We start from the raw sequence: 26,700 nt of genomic DNA, 5'->3' as shown, positions 1-26,700 counted from the left end.
CTCGCTGCCGACCAATCAGCTCTCCTCTTCTCCAAAGTAGGCGGGGCGCACAGGGAGCGGGGTTCGGTTGCGCTCATCCAAGCTGGGTTGAAGCGGAGCAGCTCAGCCCCCCCCCCCAGCTTTGTTTACATCGAGATCTCGCGAGAGCTGCCGCGCAGCTCCCTCGCACGTGGGTGGGGGCGGGGCCGCGGGTGACGCGTCACGTGGCGGGAAGGCGCCGTGTTTACGTTCCCGCCGGAACCCTGGGGGGGGCAGTGTAAGGAATGGGGCCCTGAGATCACCTCAGCATCAGAGCACCGAGACTTTGGTTCCACATTGAGAAACGCTGAGAGCACACAGAATATCACAGAATGACCCGGGTTGGAAGGGACCTCAAGGATCATGTAGTTCCAACCCCCTGCCTGGCAGGGCCACCAAACATACACCTTTACTAGATCAGGTTGCCCAGGGCCCCGTCCAACCCGGCCTTGAACACCTCCAAGGACGGGGCATCCACAACCTCCCTGTGCAGCCTGTTCCAGGGCCTCACCACTCTCCTAGTGAAGAACTTCCCCCTGACATCCAACCTAAATCTTCCCTCTTTTAACTTAAAACCATTTCCCGTGTCCTGCTATTGTCAGCCCTTTCCAAGAGCACAGAGCTGCCATTTACCAACACACCAAGAGGAAAACACCAAACCTGCATCATTACACTGCAAAGGAAGCCCTGTGTAAGGTGGTTCCACATGGAAGGATGGAGCTGTAACTGTATTTCCAGCTTATGTACATTATAAAAGGCAAAAAGGAGTCGGTTTGAGTTGTCACTGTTTATTGAGGTGAACGTACACATGGTCCACATATTGAAACTGTCAGAAAATAACTTAAGAACTGAATGTTGAAGGGTAGAGCAGCACCACGGCCATTGGAACAGCAGAGAACTCACAGCTCCGCCATGAACAACAAGGAGAAATGGCAGCACTGAGCACAGGGATGGGGAATGGCTTTAGTGAATGAACGAGGAGATTTAAAAACACACCATTATTTTTTGCTAAATCTTTTGACTATCAACGTTACAAAAATGCAACTAGGTCAGAGACTGCATAGTATTTGAATTAACAAAGGGATGTGGAGCTGCATAAAGCACAGCTCGACATCTGCTTCCACATACGGTTCTGAGTAGAGAAATCGAAGCTTTAAAAACAAAATATAGACCGAGGGTATTCTCTAAAAGACACTCCAGGTGGGACGTATCATACTATGAAAATACATATCTTCCATTCTGTTCAATAATTTACTTCAGTGAAAAAAGCTGTGAAATTCCCATCGCGAGAAGCGTGTACAAAGTCAAGACTTTAGGAAATTAACTAAAAAAAAACAAAAACAAAAAGACTTTTTTTCCCTTAAGGTTTAGCCCCGCTTTAACAGTTAGACAAGGCAGAAAATAAAAGACTACGTTAATATGAAGGAATACAAATTTACACACATTTTACAGTGACTTTTACCCTACACATCTACAAAATTCACAGTTATGGTACAAGCGAAGTACAAGGCTGGGAAAAAGCTGGTGGGTACCAAAAAGAGTTTCTATTTGTTAAAATAAAAAGATAAAACGGGAAGAATTTCAAACTTCTGCACCAACTTGAAAATTCCCCCTTCTGAATAAAAGACGCTTCCCCTACCGAGATGCCCTTCAGCAAACACAGACAGCTTTCCTGGGTGGGTGGAAGAGCGAACTGCTGAGCTTCTTCTGGCCGCGCAGACTGCGCCGCATGGCCAGCTTGGTTGAGTTCTTGCGCTGTGGCGTTGTAGAAATGCCCTCTGCTGGGACACCCATGTTTCGGCTCAGGCCGCGTCTCGGCTTCTTCACAGCCGGACCAGAATTGGATTCTTCTAATGTCCTTTTAAAGTTTGCTGTGGGTGTCCTCTCTGCGTCTTGGGCTTTTGTTTGGCCGTTAGGAGACACCTTTAAGCCTTTTTGGTCCATGCCTGAATTTGTAGAGTTGGATGGGGACAGACTGACTGACAAACCATTACTGTAGGATTCCTGTATCCTCAAAGCCAACGCTTTGCTGCACTTCTCGTCCTGTGGACCTGAATCCTTCAGTGTTGCTCCTGATGAAGTTAAATTGCTTTTGGCAATCTCATTTGGCAGCTCGATGTATTTTTCTGAGATCACGTTGCTATGCATGAGGGAAGGAACGGGCTCAGAAGCATTCAGTCGTGGCCACGGATCATCCTCTAAAAGCTGAGGGGAAAGAAAAATATACTTAAGCATAAATATAATAATTTTACCTCCATTATCCTTTGAGAGTGAAAACAGTAAAACAAACATTTCTAAACCTTATTAGAGACTGAGAAACTGTGCTCCAAAACAGGACAACCTTTTCTCCCCAGAGAGGCAGGAATGGAGAGATGGAAAGAGATACAGACTGTGCATGTCAGCTTGGCACTTTGTGCACACAACTTCATAAAAGCATTTACTCCCATTGTTCAGTTTGCAAATGTCTCATAATGGCAGACAATCTGCTCATTGAGAGCTGCTCAGACTTATGTGGTCTGTACATCTTTTTTGCTGCTATTAAGCAAGTTACATAAGGAATCAGCACGCATCTTCTGCTTGTTTAGGAAGCCGTAGAGAAAGCAGTGCCTGCAGTGTCCTAGGTTTCCATTAGTGGCATTTGCTAACACACAGATCTGATTTCCCTCATTCTGTGACGTGCACACCTACATTACCTCTGAAAATGTCATACCTCATCAGACAGCCAAGCAAGCAGAGCAATGAATAGAAGTCCCCTGACCTCTGTTACCTGCGGCATTTGCAGGTACTGCAGAACTAGGTTATGAGGGTGATGGACAAACTCTTCATACGCTGGGTGTGCTGATCGCATACAGAGGTGGAGCACAGATTCATTGGATGGAGCTATTGTAAAAAACAGAACTGTTTGCTGTTTCTGATTCCTCACAGCACACTTTACTGCCCAGTTGTATGATTTACAACTTGGAAAGGAAGCAGCTCCATTCATCACAGTGCATCTCTCCACCCTGCATGAAGCAAAGTTGTTCCATACTTTGAAGAGAGGCTGTTTACACAACATGCTGAGAACCAGGGGCTTCCTAATGCTGCCTTCAGCCATTGATCCCTCCTGCAGCCTCTGATAAGTGTTTTTGCCTCGATCTCAGTTTTACTGAGATGAAAATGGGGACGATGCTTATTTTCACTGTTCACAGGGGGATTATGAAAATTAGTATTTACACAGTGCCCTGAAGATATGAGTTATGACCTTATTAAAGATTTAATTGTGAAGAAATCCCTAGCTACTCACTAAGTCCTTCAAAAGTAAATTTCAAGGCCATGGTACGTACCATAAATGTACGGCAGCTATTGATGTCTGCCTTATGAAATTCATGTGCTGAAAACTCAAATGCACATGCAGATGAATCAGACCAGGTCAGTGCATTTCCTATCAAGAATTAAATGCTTTTTAAGTCACAACAGAGGAATCTCAGCTCACTGCTGGTAAGAGATCTGCGACTGCTCAGCACAGGTTTAGTAAAATTCACTCCAGAAGAGGAGTATCAGAATTGTTTCCAGCACCTAGATTTGGTTTTCCACTCCCATTATTCTTCTGTTGCTGCTTATGCATAGGTAAAGCCATTCAGGTGATATTTTTACCATGTATAGCAACACAAGAAAGAAGACACGTATTGTTTGGAGCCATAAGAAAGCAAAGACAACGCAGTTGGAGAAGCTCTGGCAAGATCTATTAAGCCTGCTCAACTTCCTTTCTGACATTATGTCTCTAGCCAGTATTTAGGTTTCACGTTTCTGATTGTGCAAGACACTTCACGCTTCAGCTCTTATTGCCAAGATCTTTTGCTTGGGATGAATAACTGAGATTGGATAAGGCTTTGCTAAGACAGAAAAGGACTCCAAGAAGCCTGCTAACAACTGATATAACAAAACAGAAACCTTAAACAAATCACCAATGTCATTTCTCAGCCTAGTCAATCAAATCCTATCACTGGCCTCGGGAACAATTGGATTAATTTTGTATTAGTAATAGCTGCCAGAAGCACGCGCAATTAAGAAATACTTCTGTTTAATTGAGAAAACCTCAATTTACTCTCCCATCTACTTCCAAATTAATTGTTTTTGCGAGATAGCAGCTGTGACAAATCCGAGCTATCCGTGCTTCTAATCGCTCTCTGGAGAGAAAAGATGAATTGCTGCCGCTTGTTTTTGCTGACCTGACCACACCACAGTGACCTCCAGGAGCTGCAATGATCTGCTAAACCATCTCCAACCATCCCTCATTTCTTTGCAGGCACTTCAGAAAGATTCAACTCATTTTCCAGTTTGTTTTTAAGGATTCATTACCAAATTTAGATCATGTATTTGCCTGTAGCTTTATGCATCAATTCATTTACATATTATTTAGCTAATTACTATTCTCAATTGCTGTATTTTTCATGTCTTCTTTCCCCCTCCCCTTAACTTCCTCCTTCAGTTAAGGAATATGTAGAATTTAAAAGAAAACAATCACTATTTTAGGCTCTTTTTTAGGTTCTTTTCATGTGTTTTTCTATATTGGGTGAAAGGCAAGGAGAGAGGGAGGCTGAGCCCACCATTTTACTGGCTGCTTGTCTGTGCCAAGGGAATGTTAAGGAATCCCTTTCTAATTTTTGCTTTCTTTTTTACTTTGCCCCAAGGACAGTTAACCAAAGATACTGTGGAACTTCAAAGGACAGTTACTTAAATCAGGAGCAGCTGGTAATTACTGAAGCAAACATCCACTCATAACTACATTCTAGTTCTTAGGGCAAAAAAGCTTCCAAAGCAGATCTGCTTTATATTAAAGGGTAACATTTCTAACCCGAACAAAGACTTTGTATTGTGTCTTTTCCTTCAACAAAGGCCATTAAACCAACCAGAGGAAGATTGTTTTCTTTTCAGATTGGCAGTTCTTACTTTCTCTGCAATGTGCATTTGACTATATTAACCCGTGCATTAACTTAAATAACAACCACACAGTGCAGAACACTTCCACAGGCATCAGTTGGGTTTGATTGGGGTTTTTAACTTCTGGCTCCTCTTTCAATAGGGAAGTTCTGATTTTGTCTGAGATCTCAAAGTCTGACTTTACAAAATAGCATATTTTAAGTTGCTCGAATGTGCTTGAACTTCATATGCATAAAGTCAGAATGATTATACATGTTGAAGAGTAAACAAGGATCAACAATTACTGATAAGTTATTAGGATTTGAAGGATCATAGAAACACTGTATCCTGAAATCAATTCTGAGATGTACATACTTCAATACTCTTTTGCATCCAGAACTCAGTTAAGAACTGTTGTTACAAGTAGGTGTGTTTCTGCAAAGCGTTATCCACTGAGTTAGGAGCAATATGAGGATACAGCCAGGTAATTGCTGCCAATTTACTGTCCAGCAACTGAAACAATATTTAGCCATAGGCACTGCCTGGTGCTCTGCAGTGCAAACAGCAACATCAAATGGCGTCAGACCAGTAGTTCCCAAGTGCTCCAGCTACACCACTGCCCCAACTCCTACACGTGGCTCTAAGCTGCTTAAAGAGAAGTTACTATTTGAAGACAAAATAGGAGACTGATATTTATCTGGCATGTAGAACATTTAAAAACACAGAAATAAGTTACCTTGACAGGTGGGGTACAGCAGCGGGAGGGCGTCATGACGTTGGTATCAGGGCTGCTATAGCAGGGACTCTCTGCCAAGTTGAGATACAGTTCTTCTTCGTTTTCCAAGTTGTTTTTGCTATCCTGCAGTGGTGAAATGCAGATCACGATGGCACTTGTGTTATCTGCACGAAGCATGCGCTGCCTCCACCGGCCCAGCGCTCTGTTCACCAGCATTTTGGCACACGACTGGCGGTGCTCACCCTTTATGTTCAGAGACAGACAGAGAGAGCAATCAGGTCCACTTTGTACATTGAAAACAGAGTTCACATGCATTGTATATGACAGTACATGCAAGCACACTGTCAGCCATGTTACCACCACCTATAAGTTGTGGCAAAGCTACTGAAACATGCCTCTGCAGCACATGCCATTGCTGCATACATTTAATGCGTGCCAAATTAAGCAATTTTTATGAGGAAAACAGTGTTAAGTTTCCACAGTGACTGATATCCCCTGCCCTCACCATGAAGTACTTTTTCTCCTCGTGATCCTGGCACATGGAGATTGCATCTTGAGGTGGGATCATGTTCCACAGTCCATCACTGCCAAGGATAATGTATTTGTGCTTCTGGGGATCGATGGTGTGCACACTTGTGTCAGGTTCAGGAGACACCACAAATTCACCACTGTAGAAGTCGTAGCTCCACAGATCACCTAGCAAAGAGAACATGCTTCTGAATTGCCATATCCCATACAATGTGATTCTGTTAACAACCAAAAAGGTTCTCATGAAAACAACTACCAGCAGCCTCATGTCACCAATAGGAATGCAATGTAATTTTTTCACTTATATTTTAAGGTTTTCGTTGAACTATTGCAAAAAAAATCTGCCTTTCCAGTTCTGGGTACAACTTAAACACTGGCCAAAATCTTTGCTGTTTGTTTCTAGAGACAATTATAGTCCCATTTCTGAAATTAGGTTACGGGAGATTGTGTAATATCCCTTCTCTTCCCAACATCCGCACAGCATTAGACTTGAATCCACACCATGACGATGTGCTGCTCCACACACCCTATAAAGACATGCATGGAAAATAAACAAATAAAAACCCAAAACCTTTCCATCAGGATGTGGAACTGCTCCTTCCCCCCCCCCCCCCACCCTTTCAACCAGAGACCCCCACAGCCATTCAGCCAATGCAGAAGCACACACATCTCTTGCTGTGTGTGTATTTGTCCATGCAGGTGCCAAGGAGAAGGAACAAAGACTGAAGCCTTTTCATCATAAACTTTTTTTTCCTCTTTCTCCTCTTCCACGGCATCACTTTCAAAGCCATGCAGCACTTTCCAGCTGAACACCACGTGCCAAATTTTGGAGTTGGAAGGAAGCCACAGGAACAGAAGTAGAGCCTGGGTTCCAGCGGGAAAGCAGAAAACGAGAGCTAAAGCCTCTCCCTTGGAAGGCCTCATGCAGTGAACCTTTCTATTTTTAAACCTTTCTTGCTGTGTGAATGAGCTCAGGGTCACCCCAGCAGAGAAGGTGGCCTGAACTGAATCCCAGTCACTTCAGCCATGTTTGAATCCAAACACCTCCTGGATTCTGCTTCCTCCGCACCAACCCAGATAAAAACCACTCCAACAGAACAACAAAATGAATTCAAACACAATTTAATGTACCAGGCATACATGAAAATCAAGGAAGCTTTTCTTATGTTGGGCCTGTAAACCAGGAATGGCGTTATACTAATATTTCCTCTTCCTTTCTACAAAACTAACGCTACATTCTAGATTCTTCTACCTCATCTGTTTTTCGTCAATATACTAAATAGCACCAAAAACACCTCCAGAAATGGCTCATAAGTAGCTTCCTGTAGTGATAAGCCACAAAGAAATAACGTTGTCTGTAAGCACTGCAGAACACACAGCTACAGAAGTAGAAATTAGCAAAGATGTTGAAGTTGAGAAGCTTAAAAACTCCCATAAAATGTTATTAGTTTCTTTTCCTTGGGCTTTTGACTTACTACAGCAAACATGTTTGTAGCCACATTCTGCAACCATCACCATCCCTTTAAGATAACAAATAAGCTTTTGTCTTCCTGCTTCCTTCCATTAGCTTCGCCTTAAGCTATGAACCAGCTCAAGAGACATTTCCAGAATCAGGAGAAGGAATACTTCAAGTCAATGACACCACTTCAGCACAGTGAGCGTGGATGGTCCAGTCTCATTAAAGCACCGACTCACCTCCACTGCAGCAGCAAACACATGCTTCTTATAAATACTAATTAACAGCCAACCCTGTTTTATACATATAGAGAGGTGCACTCTTCCTCCACAGAGTCCAACAAAGCTGGCCAGCTGGCAACGAGATCAAAATAAATACTGTAACAGAAGAGCTGAGCTCCAGCACAGCAATTATTATACATTAATCACAAAAAAAAAGCCCTGATACACTGACAGCTCTTCACATTGTGCCTGTCATCAGCACAGCAGATAAAATAAACAAGAGCCTGGAATCTTATCATGCCAGATCTTGGGAATAGTGGTGACAACTTCCAAGCTTTTATTTGCTGAGTTGTTCATGTTTGTTTAGGAAAATCCACAAATGCTTTTAGCTGAATCATTTTTTGATTAGAAATGCTTTGCTCTCAGATAAAAATAAGCCAACGCGATTTAATTTTGGTTCATCCACAGACATGTCACCACGGCCATCTGTTGCTCTTCCTGAGCAAACAGCTGAGTTACAATCCAGTGACTCAGAGCCTTCCTCCAAGAGACGGAGCACTCTGCAGGGTGACAGCCTGGAACGTCACATCGGTTACAATGGGCTGTGACAACAAGGAACTGCTGGATGGCACGGAGGGTGAAGACACATGAGGAACCCAGAGCTGTACCCCCAGGAGATTTACTTACAGCCACACTCAGCATTTATCAAGACCCAAAATACCCAGGAAATAACAGATGAGCTGAACTACAGAAGTTGTGTCACCACAGACGAATCAAACAAATGACCCTTGGCAGCAGAGTACTGCATAGAGTACTTCACAAAGACTATTTCTTGTGGGTCCTTCAGCTCCAAGCCAGCAAAGGCCAAAGCACGTTACCAGGGCGAGGCCTCTTTAATTATTACTTTTAAAACAGGGCAGGGCACCACAGACTAAGCTGATGCTTTTTAAAGCTGTTGCATGCATTGAATTCTTATGTCAGCCATCTATCTTCCTCCAGCCAGCTGGAGGACACAGCATCCACAGTGGCTGAGGGATCTATGACAAACCCAGGAGGAAGCCACTTGACATGGGGCCCTGTCTGTCACAATTCTGGAAGGAAACAAGGGAGAAGAAATTAAACCAGAAAGCAGAACGTATTTTTCACCAGGCATTGCAAAATGCTATAAAGTCTTTAATCCTACCCCAAAACAAGCAGACAGACAAGTGACCCCTGAGCAGACTGGAAAGCCAAGACAGCAGGATGACACGATATGCCAAAGGCTACTATTACAGAACTGGAATCCCAGGTTCTCAGGCTTCACTTTGAGCTGTACTATTTTTGTTCTGAATTAAAAACCAAACACCCATAAAACTCAACCTTCTTCTTGAAACAACTTCCACCCACATTTCTTTTGAGGTGCAGTTCACCTATTTCTCTTCCAAACAAACAGGAATTAATACAGCTTCTTCTTCTATACCTTCCAAGAAAATCACACCTGTTTCTTGGCCGTGTCTAGAACCAGATCAACACACAGATCTGCACATAAGTTATATATTTTTCATCTCTAAGGTGCCACGTATTTGAAATCAAATAATAAAGGAGCAAGAAACTCACGTAACCAGATATATAAACACGAAAATGCGTAGCCAACCTTATCTGCTTACTATTAACTTCAAAAATATAGTGAGTAATTCTACTTGAAACTCAGCCAGCGCCAGAAAAGTTAATGGTTATAAACAAGAACGCCCATCACGTAAGTAGACTAGATTGGATCAAGTCCAAAAGCACCTTATAGCCTAAGTCCATCCTAAGGTCATAAATCAAGCCCTTCATTTATATTTCTGGAGCACGTTGTTTTGAATACCAAAATACCTTTTGGTTTTATTAGAGGAATTTAGTTTACTTTTCTAAGTCCCGGTGAGAGAGGAAAACCGAGTTTGATTAATCCCAGATCTTTTTAAATCACAACTCATCTGAAAGGCCTGTTAGTACAGAGAAGACTTACAGAACACTTTCTCCGCTCTCAGGGAGGCAAATCTCAGCGAGGATATGAACAGTAACCACTTAAGATCATTAAAGCCGAGTTGAGGTGGAAAACGTTCTCACCAAAACTCACGGCAATCCGGTTCTGCAGCCACAAGAGGGCGTCATCCCAGCAGTGTAAGGATGGACTAAACGTGAGGTCTCACTCCTACAACCCAGCGATGATCTCCCAGTTCAGTTTGAGGAACAGGGACAAAACTGAGGGTAGCGGCAAGCAAAAACTTACCCAGAAGAGCTCAGGGTTTAAAAGTTTTCAGCGTTCCCTTTAGGAGCAAGAATTGTACCTTCAACAGCACGTGGAGAAGGAAAGCACAGACAAGAGGACATACCCCCAGCAGCAAACAGTTGCATTTAAAACAGGTGATTTAAGAACTGCTCATGAGACAGCCTCACCAAGAGCACCCACCTCTGCTCATACATCAGCAAAATCACAGCAAGAGAGGAGACAATCAGTGTGTCCTGGCACAAATACCTAAATGTCAGAGAAAAGCCTACAAGAAGTAGGATGCAAAAGCAGAAATGAAAAACTGAAGTGACACACAGGATGCTGCTCGTTATTTCTTGCCTCAAATCCTTCAAAAGAACACTAAGATGGAATTACAGTCTCCAAATGACAAATTCATCCCTAGGCAGCATTTGCTCAGCTGAAGACAAGAGGTAAAACAACACAGCAACCAGACCTGGATAAAGTTCCACCTATAAGGAGAAACAATCACCAGAGCTTTTCTATTGTGTCAAATTAAAAACAGCTAAAGAGGCACACACAGCAGGAAAAAAAAAGCCCCAAAATTGCTCCTTTAAGCTAAACAGATCCATGTGTGCCTTCACATTATGTGTGCAACCAGCACTAGTCTGCACAGTTAAACACATTCTCTGCATTCTGTACAGGAATACATTCACAGTCTGTCTCAAGGGTGGAGAAAACTGTACAAGCTACAGTAAGACATCTCCAGGACAAGAGCAGAAACCCATATATATGACATGTACATGGATATAAAGCATTATCAGTAAAACTGGGAAACACTGCGTAGTGTTACATTGCTTACTAGCTTAATCAAATACCATCACGCAACTAAGCCAGTTCTACCTGGCAGCAGGTTTTGAATGTTTGTATACACACACACTGAAGTGCACACCAAGAATTAGAGCCTCACAAGAATGAAAGCAGATCATTTGAGGTCAGCCATAGTCTCCTTCATGGCACGTGTGTTCAGAGAGCTTTACAACAGCAATTCCACAGCCAGTAGAGTGCTCTAGAAAGCAGCTCCCACATCAGTGCCACAGCCAACGCTCTCACAGCAGCCACCCATACACTGAGAGTTCACTGCTGTGGTACACAGCTCCTTCCTGAGGTCAGCAGGACATTTGTGTTAATACAAAAAAGCCAGCTCTGTGTTTTGGAGGCACTCCAAAGAAATAAAATCAGAAGGGGGTGGGCCTGTCACCTGTATAAAAATCAAGGAAGATGCGTCAAGTTACACTGTAAGACACTGAGAACTCAGACTATTCTTTTTTAATACCTCCCCTACTTTGTACACTATCTTTGAAAGCACTACGGATGCTAGGAGAGATTTTACTCCAGAACTCACTTCCATAGATCCGAATTCTTCATTCCATTTTTAACACAATGGATCCTACACGTGAGAACAGAAGTTCAGTCACAGCCTCGTGTTTATCATCCTGCATTTTGTCCCAGAAACTGAAGGTCTAAGTTAATGTATTTAAATAGCTAACACAGCCGAAGCACTACAAGGCAATATATACACACAGTTAGTTTCTTTTCTCTCTCAGTGCTTTTCCCCTCAAGACACACATTCATAAGCATGCTCACTAGAGTCTAAAAACCCTCCTGGGTGCCACATGGAAGAAATCCAAGTTGCAAATCTGTGGCAGAGAGACAGTAATGCATGATGCAATGACATACACTCTTCAAAACACACAAGCAAGTTACACAATGGCTTCCTGTTCCTGATTATTTAGGTTGTATAGCACCCAGCAATTTGCACACTCATATCCCTGCATTACACAAGGGGTTCTGAGTAATGTGAGTTACCACACATCTGTTATAGGGACAGGCATATGAAGTGGACAGTTACTATGAAGCTATGGATGCCAGAAAACTCTCATAAATTATTATGTTCTAATGAAAAAAGCTGTCTCTCTATCTCTCACACAACAAACATCTATGTTTTAAATTTCCTTAAACAAAATAAATAAATAAATAAATAATCAGATAACCTTCCACTTTAAGGATAATAAATACACAGCTCTGTTTGCCTTGTAGGTACAGGGCAGCAACAAGAGTATCCACATAATAAGCCTGAGACCTTTGCAGCACAGGGTTTCTATTAAGAATAACAAGCAATTTTGGAGTTAACAAGAGGACTCTCTGTGCTAGATCTTGAGGGGATGGACTAGAGTGTTGGTGACCAGTATGGCAGCATTGCCAGTTACTACTCAGCTTGGAGAAGCTCCAGCGTAGCAGAGCTGTGCCAATCAGGGTAGCAACCTGGGAGCCAGCCAAGAGGTCGAGCAGGCCTCCAATAGCTTGAATGCAAATGGTTTTAGTTGTGGTAGATCTTTTGTAAGCAGTGGAAGGGGCATGCTGGCCTCAGAAAGAAGTTAAATCCTGTTTCCAAACTGCGAGCGTCTGTGCACCATCTGGGTCCTGCAGAGCAAGGCAGCTGCGTTCCTTTTTGCAGGAGCTTTGTCACACCTCCTCAGAAGGGAATGCAAAGAGGCTTTCGGAGGCTCCCTGAGCAGGCAAATACCAAAACACCATCACATTGTAAATCTGTTTCTCCTACATGACTTGCAGAGGGCACAGTCCCCTTTTAGGTGTTCAATGTCTTTTAGGTCTTCTAACTTTTGACACCAAGTACTGTTACAAAGTGTTCTTGTTCTTCAGACCTGAAGCTCCCCAGTAATCCCCCTCATCCACATAACTGGAAAGAATGCACTAGAGGGGCTAACAGATGCATCATTCCTTGAATTCCCATCTGCATGCAGAACCCAGCCAAATCCTTTTGTTCAACTTGCTGAGAGGAACCGGATCAAAAGTCATCAAGGTTCTTTTTGTTTTACACAACAAATTCAAAAGTGTAGAAATGAAAGAACTGCAGTTAATTTCATAACTATACCCACATTTTGTAACCTACAAACACAGACACTGTGTAGAAAAAGAGATAAAGAAGGTGATGTTACATGGTAGATGACTATCAAAGATCTCCATCTATCAGCTCCAAAGGACTTAATTTCTCAAGTAGGTTTTACTAACCATAAGATAAGCAGCTACCTTGCCTACACTGATACACAGTGAGACTTGAAAGATACAGAGAGAAAAAGAAAACTTCAATTTTTATGAAAAAGATCACCATTCAATCACCTGTAGCCTCTATAGCTGTATCTTTTACAAGGTAAGACCACTGCACAGTTCTTGACACAAAGACAAATCCATGCAAACCACACATCACTGCCTCTGAAATAAGACACAGTTAAGGTTATGCAGTTATCACAAGATGACCACAGTCCCAGGAACAGACTGTCCCTATGACACACTGCCAGCTGATCTAGGAACACTGACAACATTATCACGTAACCACCAGGCTTGCCAAGAAATTAAGTCATAGAGCAGTTTTCGCAGGTTAAAAAAAAAACTATATGATACTATATTTCCATAGAATCTAACCTATACTGAGTAGATCTGGATAGAGATTTCTTCACTGAGGGAGAAAGGAAGGAAAGCGAACAGCAGAAGACTGGATTTTGGCAGTAAAATTTAAGGAAAACAGCTGGCTAGAAAATACCAATACACGTGGGCAAGAAGTTGCCAAAGATCAAGTTATTAAGTACTGCCCAAAAAGCATTCATAACAAGCTTGCTAGGCATGGTTGTGTTTATTTTCACCCCCCAATTAGAGCGTTCCTCAAAATAGTTTTCCATTACCAACACTACTGCAATAGCAAGTTATAGATAAAGCACACAGGCTGACTTCTACCCCTTTCTTAACTCCACATTGTCTTGAAGAAGACAGATTTACAAAGAGACAAAAAGAAAGCACTCTGGTTGCTATGCAGCAGAACAATCTCACCACCATGTAGCAAAAAACCACAGTCCCACTGTCTGAGTAAGAGAAAGACCAACTACGTTGTACATCTTGGAGGCAATCACCACATTTCCATTTGCAATACAGAGGAAGTACCAAGTACCATCCTTAGCAGAACAGAATGGAAGTTCTGCATGTTGTACAACCAGTCCTCTGCTCGCCAATGCCACCTCACACAGCTCCATTTGAAAAGTGAAACTTGCACTGTATTAAAAATACTCCTAGGGCCCATACTTTTAGGAAGCCTTATAATCACAGCAAGTGACTGAATAACCTCTAAACTAAATGTTTTGGCAGAGCAGGCTATAATTCAGCTCTGGTGGGCTGTGTGCAGATGTCTCTCTTCCCACACAAGGGGCCACTTACCAAGTGCTCTGGCCACAGCCAGGAAGGGAATCTGGTCGATGACGGTGCTGCGGCGCACAGGGCCATTGTGAGTCAGGCGAGGTCTCTTCCAGACAACACGATTCACACCAGACTTGTTGATGACACTAAAAATCGTCAGAAAGGAGCAGGCGTTATAAAAAGCAATGGAAATGAAAGCTTGTTTCAATGACTTAAGATTAAATATGCAAATACAGACTCAATAACGACAGCATCTTCAGAGAGGTGCACAGCACAATGAAGCATTTCAGAACACCTGGTATCACTTGGATAGCCTCATTCCACATTAAGCTAAATGCAAAAGCAAGAGATGAAGGGCAGAAGAAAAAGCAAGAGGACGAAGACTTGGAAGAAATTAAGGCTGGCTGCAACAGCCAGATGTAAGAGTATCTTTTCAATCTATCAGCAAAAAAGCAAAAGACAAATTGCTTTCCTTAGATGAGGCCCATCAACATCAACTTGAGTGAAAATATCATGTTGTTTCTCCTTTAGTTTTCTCCATCTGCCAAAGTCTGGCAGTAAAGAGCAGCACAGTACAGTTGGGAAGAGCAGAAAAATAAGAGCAGCCTTCTGGAGGAATTTCCTTATTGGTGCACCAACATGAGGGAGAAATAAAAAGAGGAATTGTTCATAGCTGCTATCTGCTGAAAGCACGACATAGGAAGAAACAGCCCTGCCTTTAAGCATTAACACCTGCTCCTGCTCTGTGCACCAAACAATCGTTTTGGCTCTCACAAATGGCATTAAAAGGGTCAAAAGAGAAGCTACTATGCAAGAGAACACACTATAACGAGGCAGGAAGAAGTAGGAAAGAGAGAAGGGAGAGCATGAGGTACCAAGCAAGGTAATGAAAGAATGAACAAGCAAAGCTTGGTCCCAATCAAACTAAGAACTAGATGCTTAAAAGCTAGCTTTCATCCAAGGAACAGCCATCGGTAATTAGAAACTGAGGCGCTCTGGAACCAGCCTCAAGATTCCTCATACTGAAGCTATTCAAGATGCACTTCCTGAGACTTCAAAGGCCTTAACAACAAAGGCACGTTTAGCTCCATCCTTCTGCATGAAAGTGCAGCAAGCACCACAGCCTAAAATTCATCTCATCCATTTGTACAACTATTAGTTACACAATGTTAACTCCAGCCTTCATCTGGAAGATTTCAGCCCGTATTCCAGGACTGTTACTTTGAAAATACTGTTTTTAATATACAATTCAATCATGCCCTCACATTAACTTATCCCAGTTTTCTCTAACAAAAGAGAAGACAGTAATAAACACAGAGGCAGTCCCACCACACTCCCACTGTTGGCTACACAACAGCCTGCACTGGTTTTACCAGCCAGTCCAGAAGAACAAAACAGAAGAAGCAGGAGCAGAAAAAGTTGCTAAAACAGTTTAACTGCTCCTGCTGATAGACAGTCTCAGAACGCTTCTCCAAAGCCTCAGTTTCAAACACTGACATGAACAACCTGGAAACCCATACATTTACAAACTCTAACTTAGCAAAGCTGCAAGTTGCCCTTTCTGAGAAGTTCCCACCCCAAATACAGATATCTGATCAGCTTCCACCTGCTAGCGATACAGATATCTGAAGGTTAACGAGCTGACAGGGTTCTTGTGTGAATGATGTCAACAGGAAAACCTCCAGTGCTTTCTCCCTCTGAACTGCTAAGAGAAGGAAACTCTGCCCATCCATCTGGTGCAGTACTGTGGAACGAAAGAACAGCGAGCTCCTGTGAAGCCATGCCAAATCCGAGCCCTGAGGTTTGTCTCAAAACATTAGTGCCATCTGACAAGGCTGCCTGCCTTCTTCCCCATTTACAGGGAACATCCATCAACCACAACTCAGATGTTCTAACATCTGCTGGCTCCTGACAATGAAGAAAGTACTAATATTGAGATACGTGTTAAAATGTGGCATTTTAACATTTTAAGCATGTATTTAAATGCAACAAAAACAGTATCTTGTTTCAATTTTACGTCTTTTATACTCTTTGAACAGAAGCTTTGAAGAGCCTACTCAACAGCTGCCAGTATCACCTCAGGAACAATGAAGAATGCACGAGAGGAAAGGCATTTCAGTGTCTTTTCCATTAAAACTGCTTTATTCCACCATTTGACAAACAGATACTCCACAGCAGAGATCGTTATCAACAGAAAAAAGCAACTGCATAGACGGTGAAGGAATATAAGCAGGCCGTGACATTCACCAACTGGCCTGCTACCCCCTAAACTAAACAAGCTTAAGCCTAGCTGAGACAGAAAGACACAATTAGCACCCAGAGAGCCTGAAAACAGAAGCGAGAAGCACAGAGGTTGTTACCTGCCCCCGAGGCCTTCAATCCTCTCCCGTTCTTTGGGAAGCTCAGGCTTGTGGTCCTGTGTCACCTCCACGGCTCTCACAAAGTCATCTTTGGGGTCATCCTGGACTCCCAGCACCACCCCGGAGTCACCCACGTGAGCGACGTACATCTTGGAGCCTCGGATGATGACCACGCTGGCAGTGGTTCCCGACGTGCTCGGGAGACCAGTCATGGTCTTCGGCCACTCTGCTGCAGGGAGGAAAAAAGAGAACAGAAAGACCTTTGTTTTTAATTCTGTGGAACCAGAGGTGTTTTGAAGATCAAGGGTGTGTCAGAGAGCTTTGCATGCTGCTACACCAGGGCGTGTGTAACTGTGGCAGGGCCACAAGCAAATCAGCACATGCAGGGCCCCCACAGCTCTACCACCACTGCCCCAACCACAGCTCACATGGAAACAAAGCCAAGGGAAGGCACTGAGATAGGACTCCAACAACTGCCTCCTCAGGTTTAATTCTTCAAGCATCACCAGAGGAACGAGAACACGTGGGAGGAAGCGTTACTCGAATGCTGAGCAGATCAATCAAGCTTGACACACACTAAGTGCTCTGCTGTTCACTTCCCTGTCTGAAGAGGCACAAACTCTTCAATTGAGTCACTGTGCCTGGACACCTGGCTGGCAATCAAACCATTCAGCCCCCCCCCGGTTCCCTGAGAACATGTTATTTTACTTTGATAGGCCAAACAACTCTTAAGTTGAATAATATCTCAACTGTTTATTCATATTTCCTTTTGGAGGACTGAATAGCACAGACTAAGCATGCTATCATAACCCAACGTGGGATCTTTTGCAGGGAAGATATTCATTGAATTCAGAATAGTAAAAGACCCGTAACCAGAGTGCACTATGTATGGTTAGGGGAAGCTGCTTCTTCCTCAGCTGATTTGCCCTCAAAACACACTTTAATTTCCTGTTATACTACTCTCCAAACTCACATCCAGTTTTTCTTCCGTGCCTTTTCCTCCCTTGTCTGTTTCACTTCACACTTCCAAGTTGTTGCTCCTCCAAATGATTGGGACATCCCAATTAATTAAGATTAGGCACACCAGCCCTCCTCCCTGCTCCCATACCCGCAGATAAGCACCCCACGCTCCTCCCTAGCTGCACCTTATGGCAAAGCAAGAACAGGGGCTCATCTCCTCATCACATTTTATCTTCTGCTTTTCACAACCCATGTTTATATTGTACAACACCAAAATCCCACTGTGACACATGCTGCTTGCAGGAAACACCCTAACCAGACAGCCAAAGCACTGAATTATCTTCTCCTTGTCTTTCACTGCCACAACACCACACAGGAAAAAAAGAAATGAGGCCTTCCTCCAAAGCTGCAGCCATGTAGAGCAGAAGAATGGGGACTCACTGATCCCCACTGCCCCTGAATGCTGCTCAGATGCCTGGGGCAAGAAGACACCACAAGCATGGAGAAAGCACGTTTACAGCACAGCCACTCTGATGGCAAATGCAGCATCTCCTCCATGTGAGCAGCCAGGAGATCCAGCATCATTCCCATCTTGAGCCCTAACAAAGGTTTCTTGCTTTGTGTTGTAAATACTAAACTATGCTTTCTCCTTAAGAGTAACATTATTTCGAGAACCCATACAGGCAGCTCAGCGCAAGCACTCTGGCAATTTTAACAGTGGTTATTAAATGTAACACACTCTAAATGGAAAGCAAATGAGGGAAGAAGCCAAATAGGAATGAGAGCTTCAACCACTGGCTGAACAGAAAACAAGCTGCAACTAATGAGTTTCTGTCAGTGTAACAACCCCTCAATAGCAATAAAATATATTAGAGAATCACGCTGCTCTTTATGGGAAATGAGGAGCACTGAAGTGAAATCACCCACTTAGGAGAACAAGATTGATACAGCAGCCTCCGATTAGGGGCTTCAACAGAAGCAGAAATTACATCTGCCAGTCATCAAGGCAATTGCAGTTTACATCTCACCCTTGGTTAGAAACGAGCATGACACACAGCACAGCGTGTTCCTTTCTTTAGGGACTGCATCGTCACAAATTAACACAAGCATCAAAATTCCTGACTCTCCTCCCAAACTCAGGCAAAGCCACTCGCCAACTCATCCTCCACAGGTCAGGATTTTGTTTGTATCAACCCTATAAATGAAATAGTTTGCAATACTACTCCAGATTATCAAGAAAATAGAAACCCTGAAATTACAACTGAGCTCTCAAAACAAAATTCACACCTCAACACTACACATGAAGTGTCCATGGATTTCATATCACTCCTACACCTTCAGTAAGGGAGGAATCTCTTTATCCCAGTGTGCTGCCCAGACAAGTTGCTAAAAGCTTCTTTTCAGGGCCCATAAATCCAGTTCAGTGTTCACTGTTATATTAACCTGGGAATGCTGCTATGTCTCAGAACAGAACAATTCCACTACAGCTGCAATTGATTCTTGCTTTTTGCACCCTTCTTCTAGTGGAGGGGCTGAAGCACAGGGCATGAAGTTGCTGTAAGACCCGCAGTCAATGGCTGCCAAACCGAAACATGGCTCCTGCACCTGGAAAGCACATCTCCAACAGAACAAAGCACGTGGCTGTGGTGGAAGCAGCGAGTTCACCTCTGACAGGCAGCTGATGACCTAAAGCACATTGGCTGCTCCAAAACAGGGCACTGGAAGTTCCATCTCTGCATATTTTTTGACAAAATAAAAGATTAATGTTTATTCGGTATATTACAGATTGCTAGAGAATGGATTTCATTTGCATTTTGCTGCTTTTAAAGACATTAAGTCAAACTACAATACTGCATTTCAAAGCAGGTTGATGCCAAAAGTCCCATCAAACTTAAAACAAGGAAACACTACAGGAACTTTAAATTCAGTTGCAGAGGATGAAGTTTGTTGCATCATGCTGACACAGCCTGCATTGCCTCAGATAGGAACACACACAAACTCTCAAGCCTGTGTAAGAACAACTCTGCAATGACTTTACATTAAAATAATTCTATTTATTACAGGGAAAAAAAAAATAAATTAAAGTGTTCATCACTGCTCAAATTAAATTCAATGGCAGAACTGCAACCACAGCTGAAATGTCCGACTTCTTACATTTTAATTAGCACTACTTAAAAAAACCTTTTAGAAGTATCACGATAAGTGTATTTAAAAGCAAGCTCTTTGCATCGTTTATTTACACAGCTCAAAGTGTCCAGATCTGGGACCTGCTGAGCACACACTTCATGCACAAAGCTTCCCTACCGCTGCCAGCTGTGGAAATAGGCTTCACATCATAACTCTTACCTTGGAAGCCCTTTAACATTCAGAGAATTAGGAATGTCATTAATACAATTATCCCCACTAATCATCCGCAGCGACCAAAGGGTATTTTCCTGTTTCAGTTTTCCTGCTATGCTCATCACCAGCACATTTAACACTCGCTGTTCATCACAGATGGCCATGGGGTGACCCGCTGCTTCCAGGGGCAGCAGAGCACAGACTGCTCCTCCAGTGCCATCAGCTGGAAGCACTGGGCTCCATCCTGCACCCAACCAGGATTCCAAAGCACAGCGTGACAAGTGATGGACTACACGTCCTCATCCTTTGCTTTTCTCCCATTAAACTCTACACATGCAGAACATGTCAGTACAAGCAAACACACAGTGGAAAAGTTTACCTTCTAACCTACCTAAAACTGACACCGTACACTCATAACCAAAGCTCTGTTGTTTCTGACAACAACTGAAATTGGTCCCACAACCGAAGCACTGTTACCAAACACACAGTACTATAATAGAACTTCCTGCATTCTCTCACTTCACTCCACCCCTCTCTATTCTGTAGTTACACCTTGTTAGGGTGACAAAGAACAGCCCAGGGTTAATAACAGGCAGAGAACCGAACCCCTCCTCACTGCCCACACTGCTGAGCTGCGTGCTGCCCTCAAGCACAACAGCTGGACACAGCTGTAGGCAAAGCACAACTCACACCCTTGGGTCCAGCAACCACCATGCCCCAACCCTGGCACTCCTACCCCATACCTGACACTGGTGCAATAGGAAAATAGAAAATGAAACTTATGACAGCACAGCTCTGCCCGGGCCCAACTGACTTCCTCGAAGCCCCGCTGAGCTGTGAACGCAAATCCTCCCTGCTTGCTTCCCTGGCCCGCTGTCAGCACTGCACTATGGCTCCGATCTGACTTTGTGTTCCCCTCCTGCCTGCCCTATACGCTCGCTATTCACATACTATCTTTTCCTGGTGTTGCCAAGTACGTAGAAACACACATTATACCGTACACACACTCATTTATAAACAAACCTATCAAGCTACATATAGAAATACACACATAAAACCAACCCTACGCTGAGCCGTAACTCTCACCTTACAAAAGCAGTAAGGGAATCCCGCTGGGAGCCGAGCCCAGCCGCCTCACTGAGCGTTACCGGGCTGCGCTCCGCCGGCCCCGCTCGGGAAAATCTTTGCCGGCCCGTACACGGCCGCTAAAGTAACTTTTCCTTTCGTGACGCTCTGGACGAGGGGAACGTAACGGGGCTCCACGCAACTCCCTGCGGCCGGAGGACGGAAACCCCCCAATAAACGCAACCGGGAACTGAATCGTGCGATTCCTTCCCAACGACCCGCAGCTCCGCGACCCTCGGCCCCGCGCGGGCAGCGCTGCGAGGCGCCTCCGGACGGGAACTTACGCAGTTTTTTCCACATGGCGCGGTGGCAGGCGATGAAGCCCTTCCGCAGGGCCGCGCACACGGCGGCCGGCTCGGCGGAGCCGAAGCCCTTCTGCTTCTTGATGAAGCCCCACAGGTTCTCCCGGGCGAACTGGGCCGCCTCCCGCCCGCCGTGCCCGTCGCACACGGCGAAGAAGGCCACGGAGCGCCGCGAGCGCCGTCCGGAGCCGCAGTCGGGGCCGGGTGGCGGCGCTCCCTCCTCGGCCGCCCGCGGGCCGCCCGCCCTGCGCCGAACGCCGTCTCCGGGCGCCGCTCCGCCTTTGTGCGCGGGGCCCCGCTCGGCCGCGGCCGGCGGCTCGGGCTCCACCACGATCTGGGTCACGTCCTCCATGTATTTCCTGCCGCCCTGGTCGGAGTACACGCTCACCCCCAGCGAGTACGGCCCCTCCATGGGGCGGGAGGCTCCGCGCGGCGCTGCCCGCCGCTCCCCGCCCGCGATGGCCGCCGCGCGCTATTGTTGGCGGTGGCGGCTCCGCTCGGCCATGGCCGCGGCCGCGCTCCGCTCCCCGACAATCCCCGTCGGAGCCGCGGGAGCGACGCGCTCCGCGCAGCAGCGCCCCCTGCCGCGCCCCCGCCCGCCGGAAGGGGCGGCAGCGAGCGGCACCGCCCCCGGAGCGCCGCCTGCTGACGGCCGGGGGGAGCGCGGCACCGAGGGGGAGGGACCGGCACCGAGCAACGCTGATACCGGCCGGACAGAGCCGCGATCAGAAGGGGTTGGTCACAGCGTGTTCACAGCTGAAATTCTACATGTTGTTTCCCACTTTATGCTTAAGGCATCTGAAACGATCCCTAGCTTCTCACTCTTCAAAACTGAGACAGTTCTTTGGCCTGAGTGCTCAAATGCTATGGATTTCCTTCTATTAAGCACATCAGAGTACTTAAAAACAGGAAATATATCAAGAAAGCTTTGCATTTCTAGAGCTCCGAGGGATTTGTAAACCCGTTACAAATGAATTAATCCCCAGTAATCCAATGAGATAACTATCCCTCCCCGATTTTACGGGTCCTTATACCATCAGATCAATCACCAGATCAACAGCCAAATACAGAACTGAAAAATCCTGCTTTAAAAGAAAACAAACCTCTCCTTTAAGCTTCATAACACAGTGCTTTAAATAGGTGCACTTGCTGTTAAATTTATGTTATATTTCTATTTAATCACAGGGACAACTAAAGTCTCAGCATTACTTCTGAGTAAACGCAGTCCTCCTACTTCATGAATAAACAGAGAGCCACTCTAAGAGCTGCAGTTCAGTATAGGTAACAATTTTCTATCCAATCTAGAGTAGAAAACCATAGGCCTCTCCATCTGCTCTCTAGAACAGATAGACGCCTCCTCCCATACTTCTTGTAACCACGTTCTTAGTGTGTTATTTGCAAAGACAAGGAAACAAAGTGGGGGAAGTAGTTAGGACAGCAGACTCCTGGTCAAACACTAAGGTGCATCTTCCTCTCCTATGTCCGAGTGTTGGCTTGCATTTTAAGTGGATTAAAGCTCCTAGATCCTGTGGGTACTAACCTGTCCAATCAAGATAACTAATACCAAGCACCAATCATACCTTCCTTCACAGATCTCATCAAACTACAGCACACTGACATCTTTTTGGATGCAACAACATTCCTAAAATCACCAATGGAAAATAACAGCGCTGCTGTTTCCCAGGGCACACAACCAGCTGGTCCTCAAGCAATGGGAAACTTGGTTGTTCCTTGTTATTCATTTATGAAGCCCTTTAGCTCACAAGAGAGGTTCAGATAAGCCAGATACGTGCAGAAAGAGGAACACGCATCCAAATGTTGAAGCTCCAGGGAGGAAAAACTAAAAACATCAAAATAAATTCATTTCAGTGTCTGTACACATAGTATCATTGCTTTGTCTGGCTGAACTAATTTAAGTCCCTTCTCACAATTAAAATGGCAACTTCTAGTGTGAACACCAAACTGTTCGCTTTTAACTGTATCCTTTAAAAGTCTCAAATGGACTTAAGCTAAATGGGTTAGAAAATGATCACATGGAGTATCCTTGAGGATCACCCATCCAAAGGCTTCAAAATAGGAAGGAGGAAAGGAAACAAAGGGGACACAGAGACAGAAAAACCAGAAAAGCTTTGTACACCAACACACCACATTGCTCTTCACACAGCACTGCCTGTGAAATCATTTTATGGGGCTACGCTCAGTGAAGTGTGCAAACAAACCTTCCTTCTCAGTAGGAGTGGCAGGGAAGAAGCACAAGTGCTAACATTCTGCACAGCCTTTCCCTCAGCTACATCAGACAGTAAAAAGAATCAACGTGGATACGTTCAAATTCAGCATAATCCCAACAGCACAAGCCAGCATTGGGTGGCCAGCGTCCTGTCTTCTCCTTCCTAGCAGCGTGCTTTAAAGTTGCACAGCTATATTCTGTAAAAAGCCATGACTAATTTTGCCTGACATGAAAAATACAAAATTGTTAATAGTCGGATGTTTCAGCTCATAACCACAAAACAGCAGAAATCAGCACTATCTATCTGACTGCGGCTAATGCAAGCTCATAAAGCCTCCTTCATTTATAAAGCACCTCACAGCTAACTTTGGTGACCAACTGTTGTGTTTTAATGCTCACAGACACATAATCATCTCTCCTTCCTACCCCTAATTAAGCTTCAACAAACCAAGCTCACAGAATCAAAACCCATGTGAAAGGCATTTGTCATCTCAGCAGCAACCTCAGATAAAGCATGAAGAGGGTAAAAAGAATCAAACTGAGCAGCTTCCACAGATAAGAAGTTTCTGTCAAGGAAGGAGTGCAGGACCTGACCAGGGAAGGACTTAAACTCTGAAGCTGATGGGTTACAACCTCAGTTTCTTCATATTCACTGATGTACGACCATAGAGGCATTGTTTAACATTTCATCTGCAATGTGACTAATTAACTGGTATAGATGAAGAATGCAAAACCAAAAATGTATTTCTCTGGATTGCAATAAACATCAAAGGAAAAATAAACCAGCATTAAAAAAGATCTGACAAGTTCATGTGAATGCTCTGCATTTAGCTCTTGTTTTAGACTAACAGTCTGTTATGTTGGCTCCTCTGCAGTTTAATGATTTCCTGTTAGGAATTTAAAATTAGAAGCCTCCAACAACTTCCCCATAAACTATTTTCAAGGTCCCTTTAATATCCACATCAAGGAGATATAGAAGGTTCATATGTTATCCATGTCAGTTCACTTCCTTTCCACTTCAAAACAGGCACGTTGCAGGAAAATTCACCAGGTTTTTTTTGCCCTTAGAACTTCCCCCCCATCCCCCCCCCCACACACACTAAGTACATCCAGCTATAGTAATTAAGAAAATAAAGCTACTCACTTGTACAGCCTCTCATTTAAGCTGTGATAAAATGAAAATACTCAGTCTAAAACAACAAGCTTGGGCTATGGTAGCTGATACCTTAAATCTTGTCAGAAACCTAAGTTCTCCATCAGCTATTGAATTTTCAGCTGTATCCATGCTGAACTTTGCCTAAACACAGCAGCTCTACAAAGTTACTTCTCTGTGACATGACCTTACCTTTAATGAAAGCATGAGAACACGGCAGCATAGGAAACAGATCTGATCCTCCTCATTCACGCTTTATAGAATCATATCCCTGCAAAACAAAGATGGTAATTAGCACTTCTCATCTACAGATCTCCAGCTTTACATCACTGGTTATTCTTCTGACTCGAAGTGGTAACTGCAGTAGAAATAGTATTACAGCGCACCTACAAAATGATTTAAGAACATCTGCGAAGAGACATTCCACCTCAGTTCCTTACTGGGTCAATGAAAGGACTTGCAAACACTACCACCTTCCTAAGAACAATGAGCATTTATGCCGAACCACCAAAAAAGCTCATTATACAAATGCTTTCTAATGAATTCCAGATGAGAAGGAATTAGGTGGAACTAGTGAAACTACAGTTAACTTAAACTGACCTAAGAAGAAAAAGTGGTTGCAAAAGTTGCCATCTTGCTGCTCTAACAAACATAAAGGTCCCAGTTTGGCTGAAATAGCAGTCTATCACTACATAGACCTATAGATTTTCATTCTTCAGCTCAACCACAGTCAAAAATTGAGAGACAAAGACAACTGTGCTACTTTCTATATTGCTTTGCAGGCTGAATGACTTTTTAAGTCCTTAAACCATGACTTCAGCTACCAGTTTGGAAGCATCCATGTGAACTATCAACTCTAGTAAAGTAAACAGCAGCCATACACTGTTGCACAGGAAAGCAGCTCGGTGCCTACAGCCGGCTGCTGTTTTCTTTTCTCTTAAAGGAGACTGGAAGTCTGTTTTTATAACACAGTACAGTGTAACACCAAGCTCTGTGTGCTGCTGAAGTTAGAGACATCTTTCTCTGCAGATGTAACATCTCTTTCGTATGAACTTCTTCTACAGAAGAAATCAAGAGGCTGTTTGATCTCCAGGGCCAGTTTTTATAATAGAAGACTGAGATTAAATTTTCTTTGTATGTTTACCCATCACACAGCCTTGTCTGTATCCCCAACCACTACGATGACACACAGATGTACAGAGCCACTGCTCCATACGCTGTACATGTGAGTCCTTCAGACACACAGATGCATCTTCAAAAGCTGAGATTACACAAGGCAGACTGGCTGAATGCTTTTGCCTAAACAACATACGTTATGATTTCACTTCCAAACATCATATTTGCAAGAGTCCTTCAAATGTTTCCCTATATAAAAACAAAAGAATAGAGAAAGATATCAACGAAGATAAAAGTATCCATCAGAGCCTTTGCCAGCAAATACTGAAGTCAGAAGGATCTTTTAACATCTGCAACTATTAATGAGTAATTGCACTAAAATAATTTACGGCTGTGAAAAGCACGTCACCGAACAGAGCCATTTAGCTGTTAAGTTCATAGCACAGCTTAAGCAAACAGGCACATCCAGCAAACAAAGCACCACATGAGTATAACTATATTTTGAAAACTCAACTACTTAAGAAAAAAAGAAATGTAAGTAGTATGCAATTAGCTGTGTGTTACTGCTAATGGTTATCTATTATCTCAACACTAAACACACACTGAATTGAGGACTTACCAGTGCTCTATTAAGTACAAAATGTGCATCTACAACAGATTACCAAATTGCCTAATAGATTAATATATTAAAACTTACAATACTCATAAATAACAAAAGCCACCACAGCTGATTTTTACTCCTATCTAGAGATTAAAGCCCTTTAGCCACCAAGATTATTCACCA

The 26,700-nt window shown here is 43.9% G+C and overlaps 1 protein-coding gene across 7 annotated transcripts in view; it reads right to left on the bottom strand.

The window, feature by feature from the left end:
* Nucleotides 1-790: 790 nt before the first annotated feature.
* PPM1D (protein phosphatase, Mg2+/Mn2+ dependent 1D) overlaps nt 791-26,700 on the bottom strand; it is a 27,297-nt gene continuing 1,387 nt past the window's right edge. For 3 of the 7 annotated variants that reach the window (XM_085521687.1, XM_085521686.1, XM_085521685.1), the window contains 6 exons: nt 24,993-25,071; nt 16,694-16,922; nt 14,355-14,479; nt 6,159-6,349; nt 5,654-5,896; nt 791-2,223 (listed from right to left, as the gene is read on the bottom strand). In XM_085521687.1, the coding sequence (XP_085377813.1) occupies nt 1,669-2,223; nt 5,654-5,896; nt 6,159-6,349; nt 14,355-14,479; nt 16,694-16,922; nt 24,993-25,023 (1,374 nt within the window). In that variant the 5' untranslated portion in view covers nt 25,024-25,071 and the 3' untranslated portion in view covers nt 791-1,668. Of the gene's footprint in view, nt 2,224-5,653; nt 5,897-6,158; nt 6,350-11,037; nt 11,072-11,181; nt 11,329-14,354; nt 14,480-16,693; nt 16,923-21,079; nt 21,211-21,402; nt 22,009-24,992; nt 25,072-26,700 lie in introns of those variants that run through there. The other 4 variants (XM_015880769.3, XM_085521688.1, XM_085521689.1 and 1 more) reach the window with 4 other exon arrangements.

The sequence above is a fragment of the Coturnix japonica genome, chromosome 22 (genome assembly GCF_054131305.1).
Source record: "Coturnix japonica strain WE chromosome 22, WE-NBRP24, whole genome shotgun sequence".
Lineage (NCBI taxonomy): Eukaryota > Metazoa > Chordata > Aves > Galliformes > Phasianidae > Coturnix > Coturnix japonica.
The sequence above is the reverse complement of the archived record's forward strand: the minus strand, read 5'-3'. Positions and strand labels throughout refer to the sequence as shown.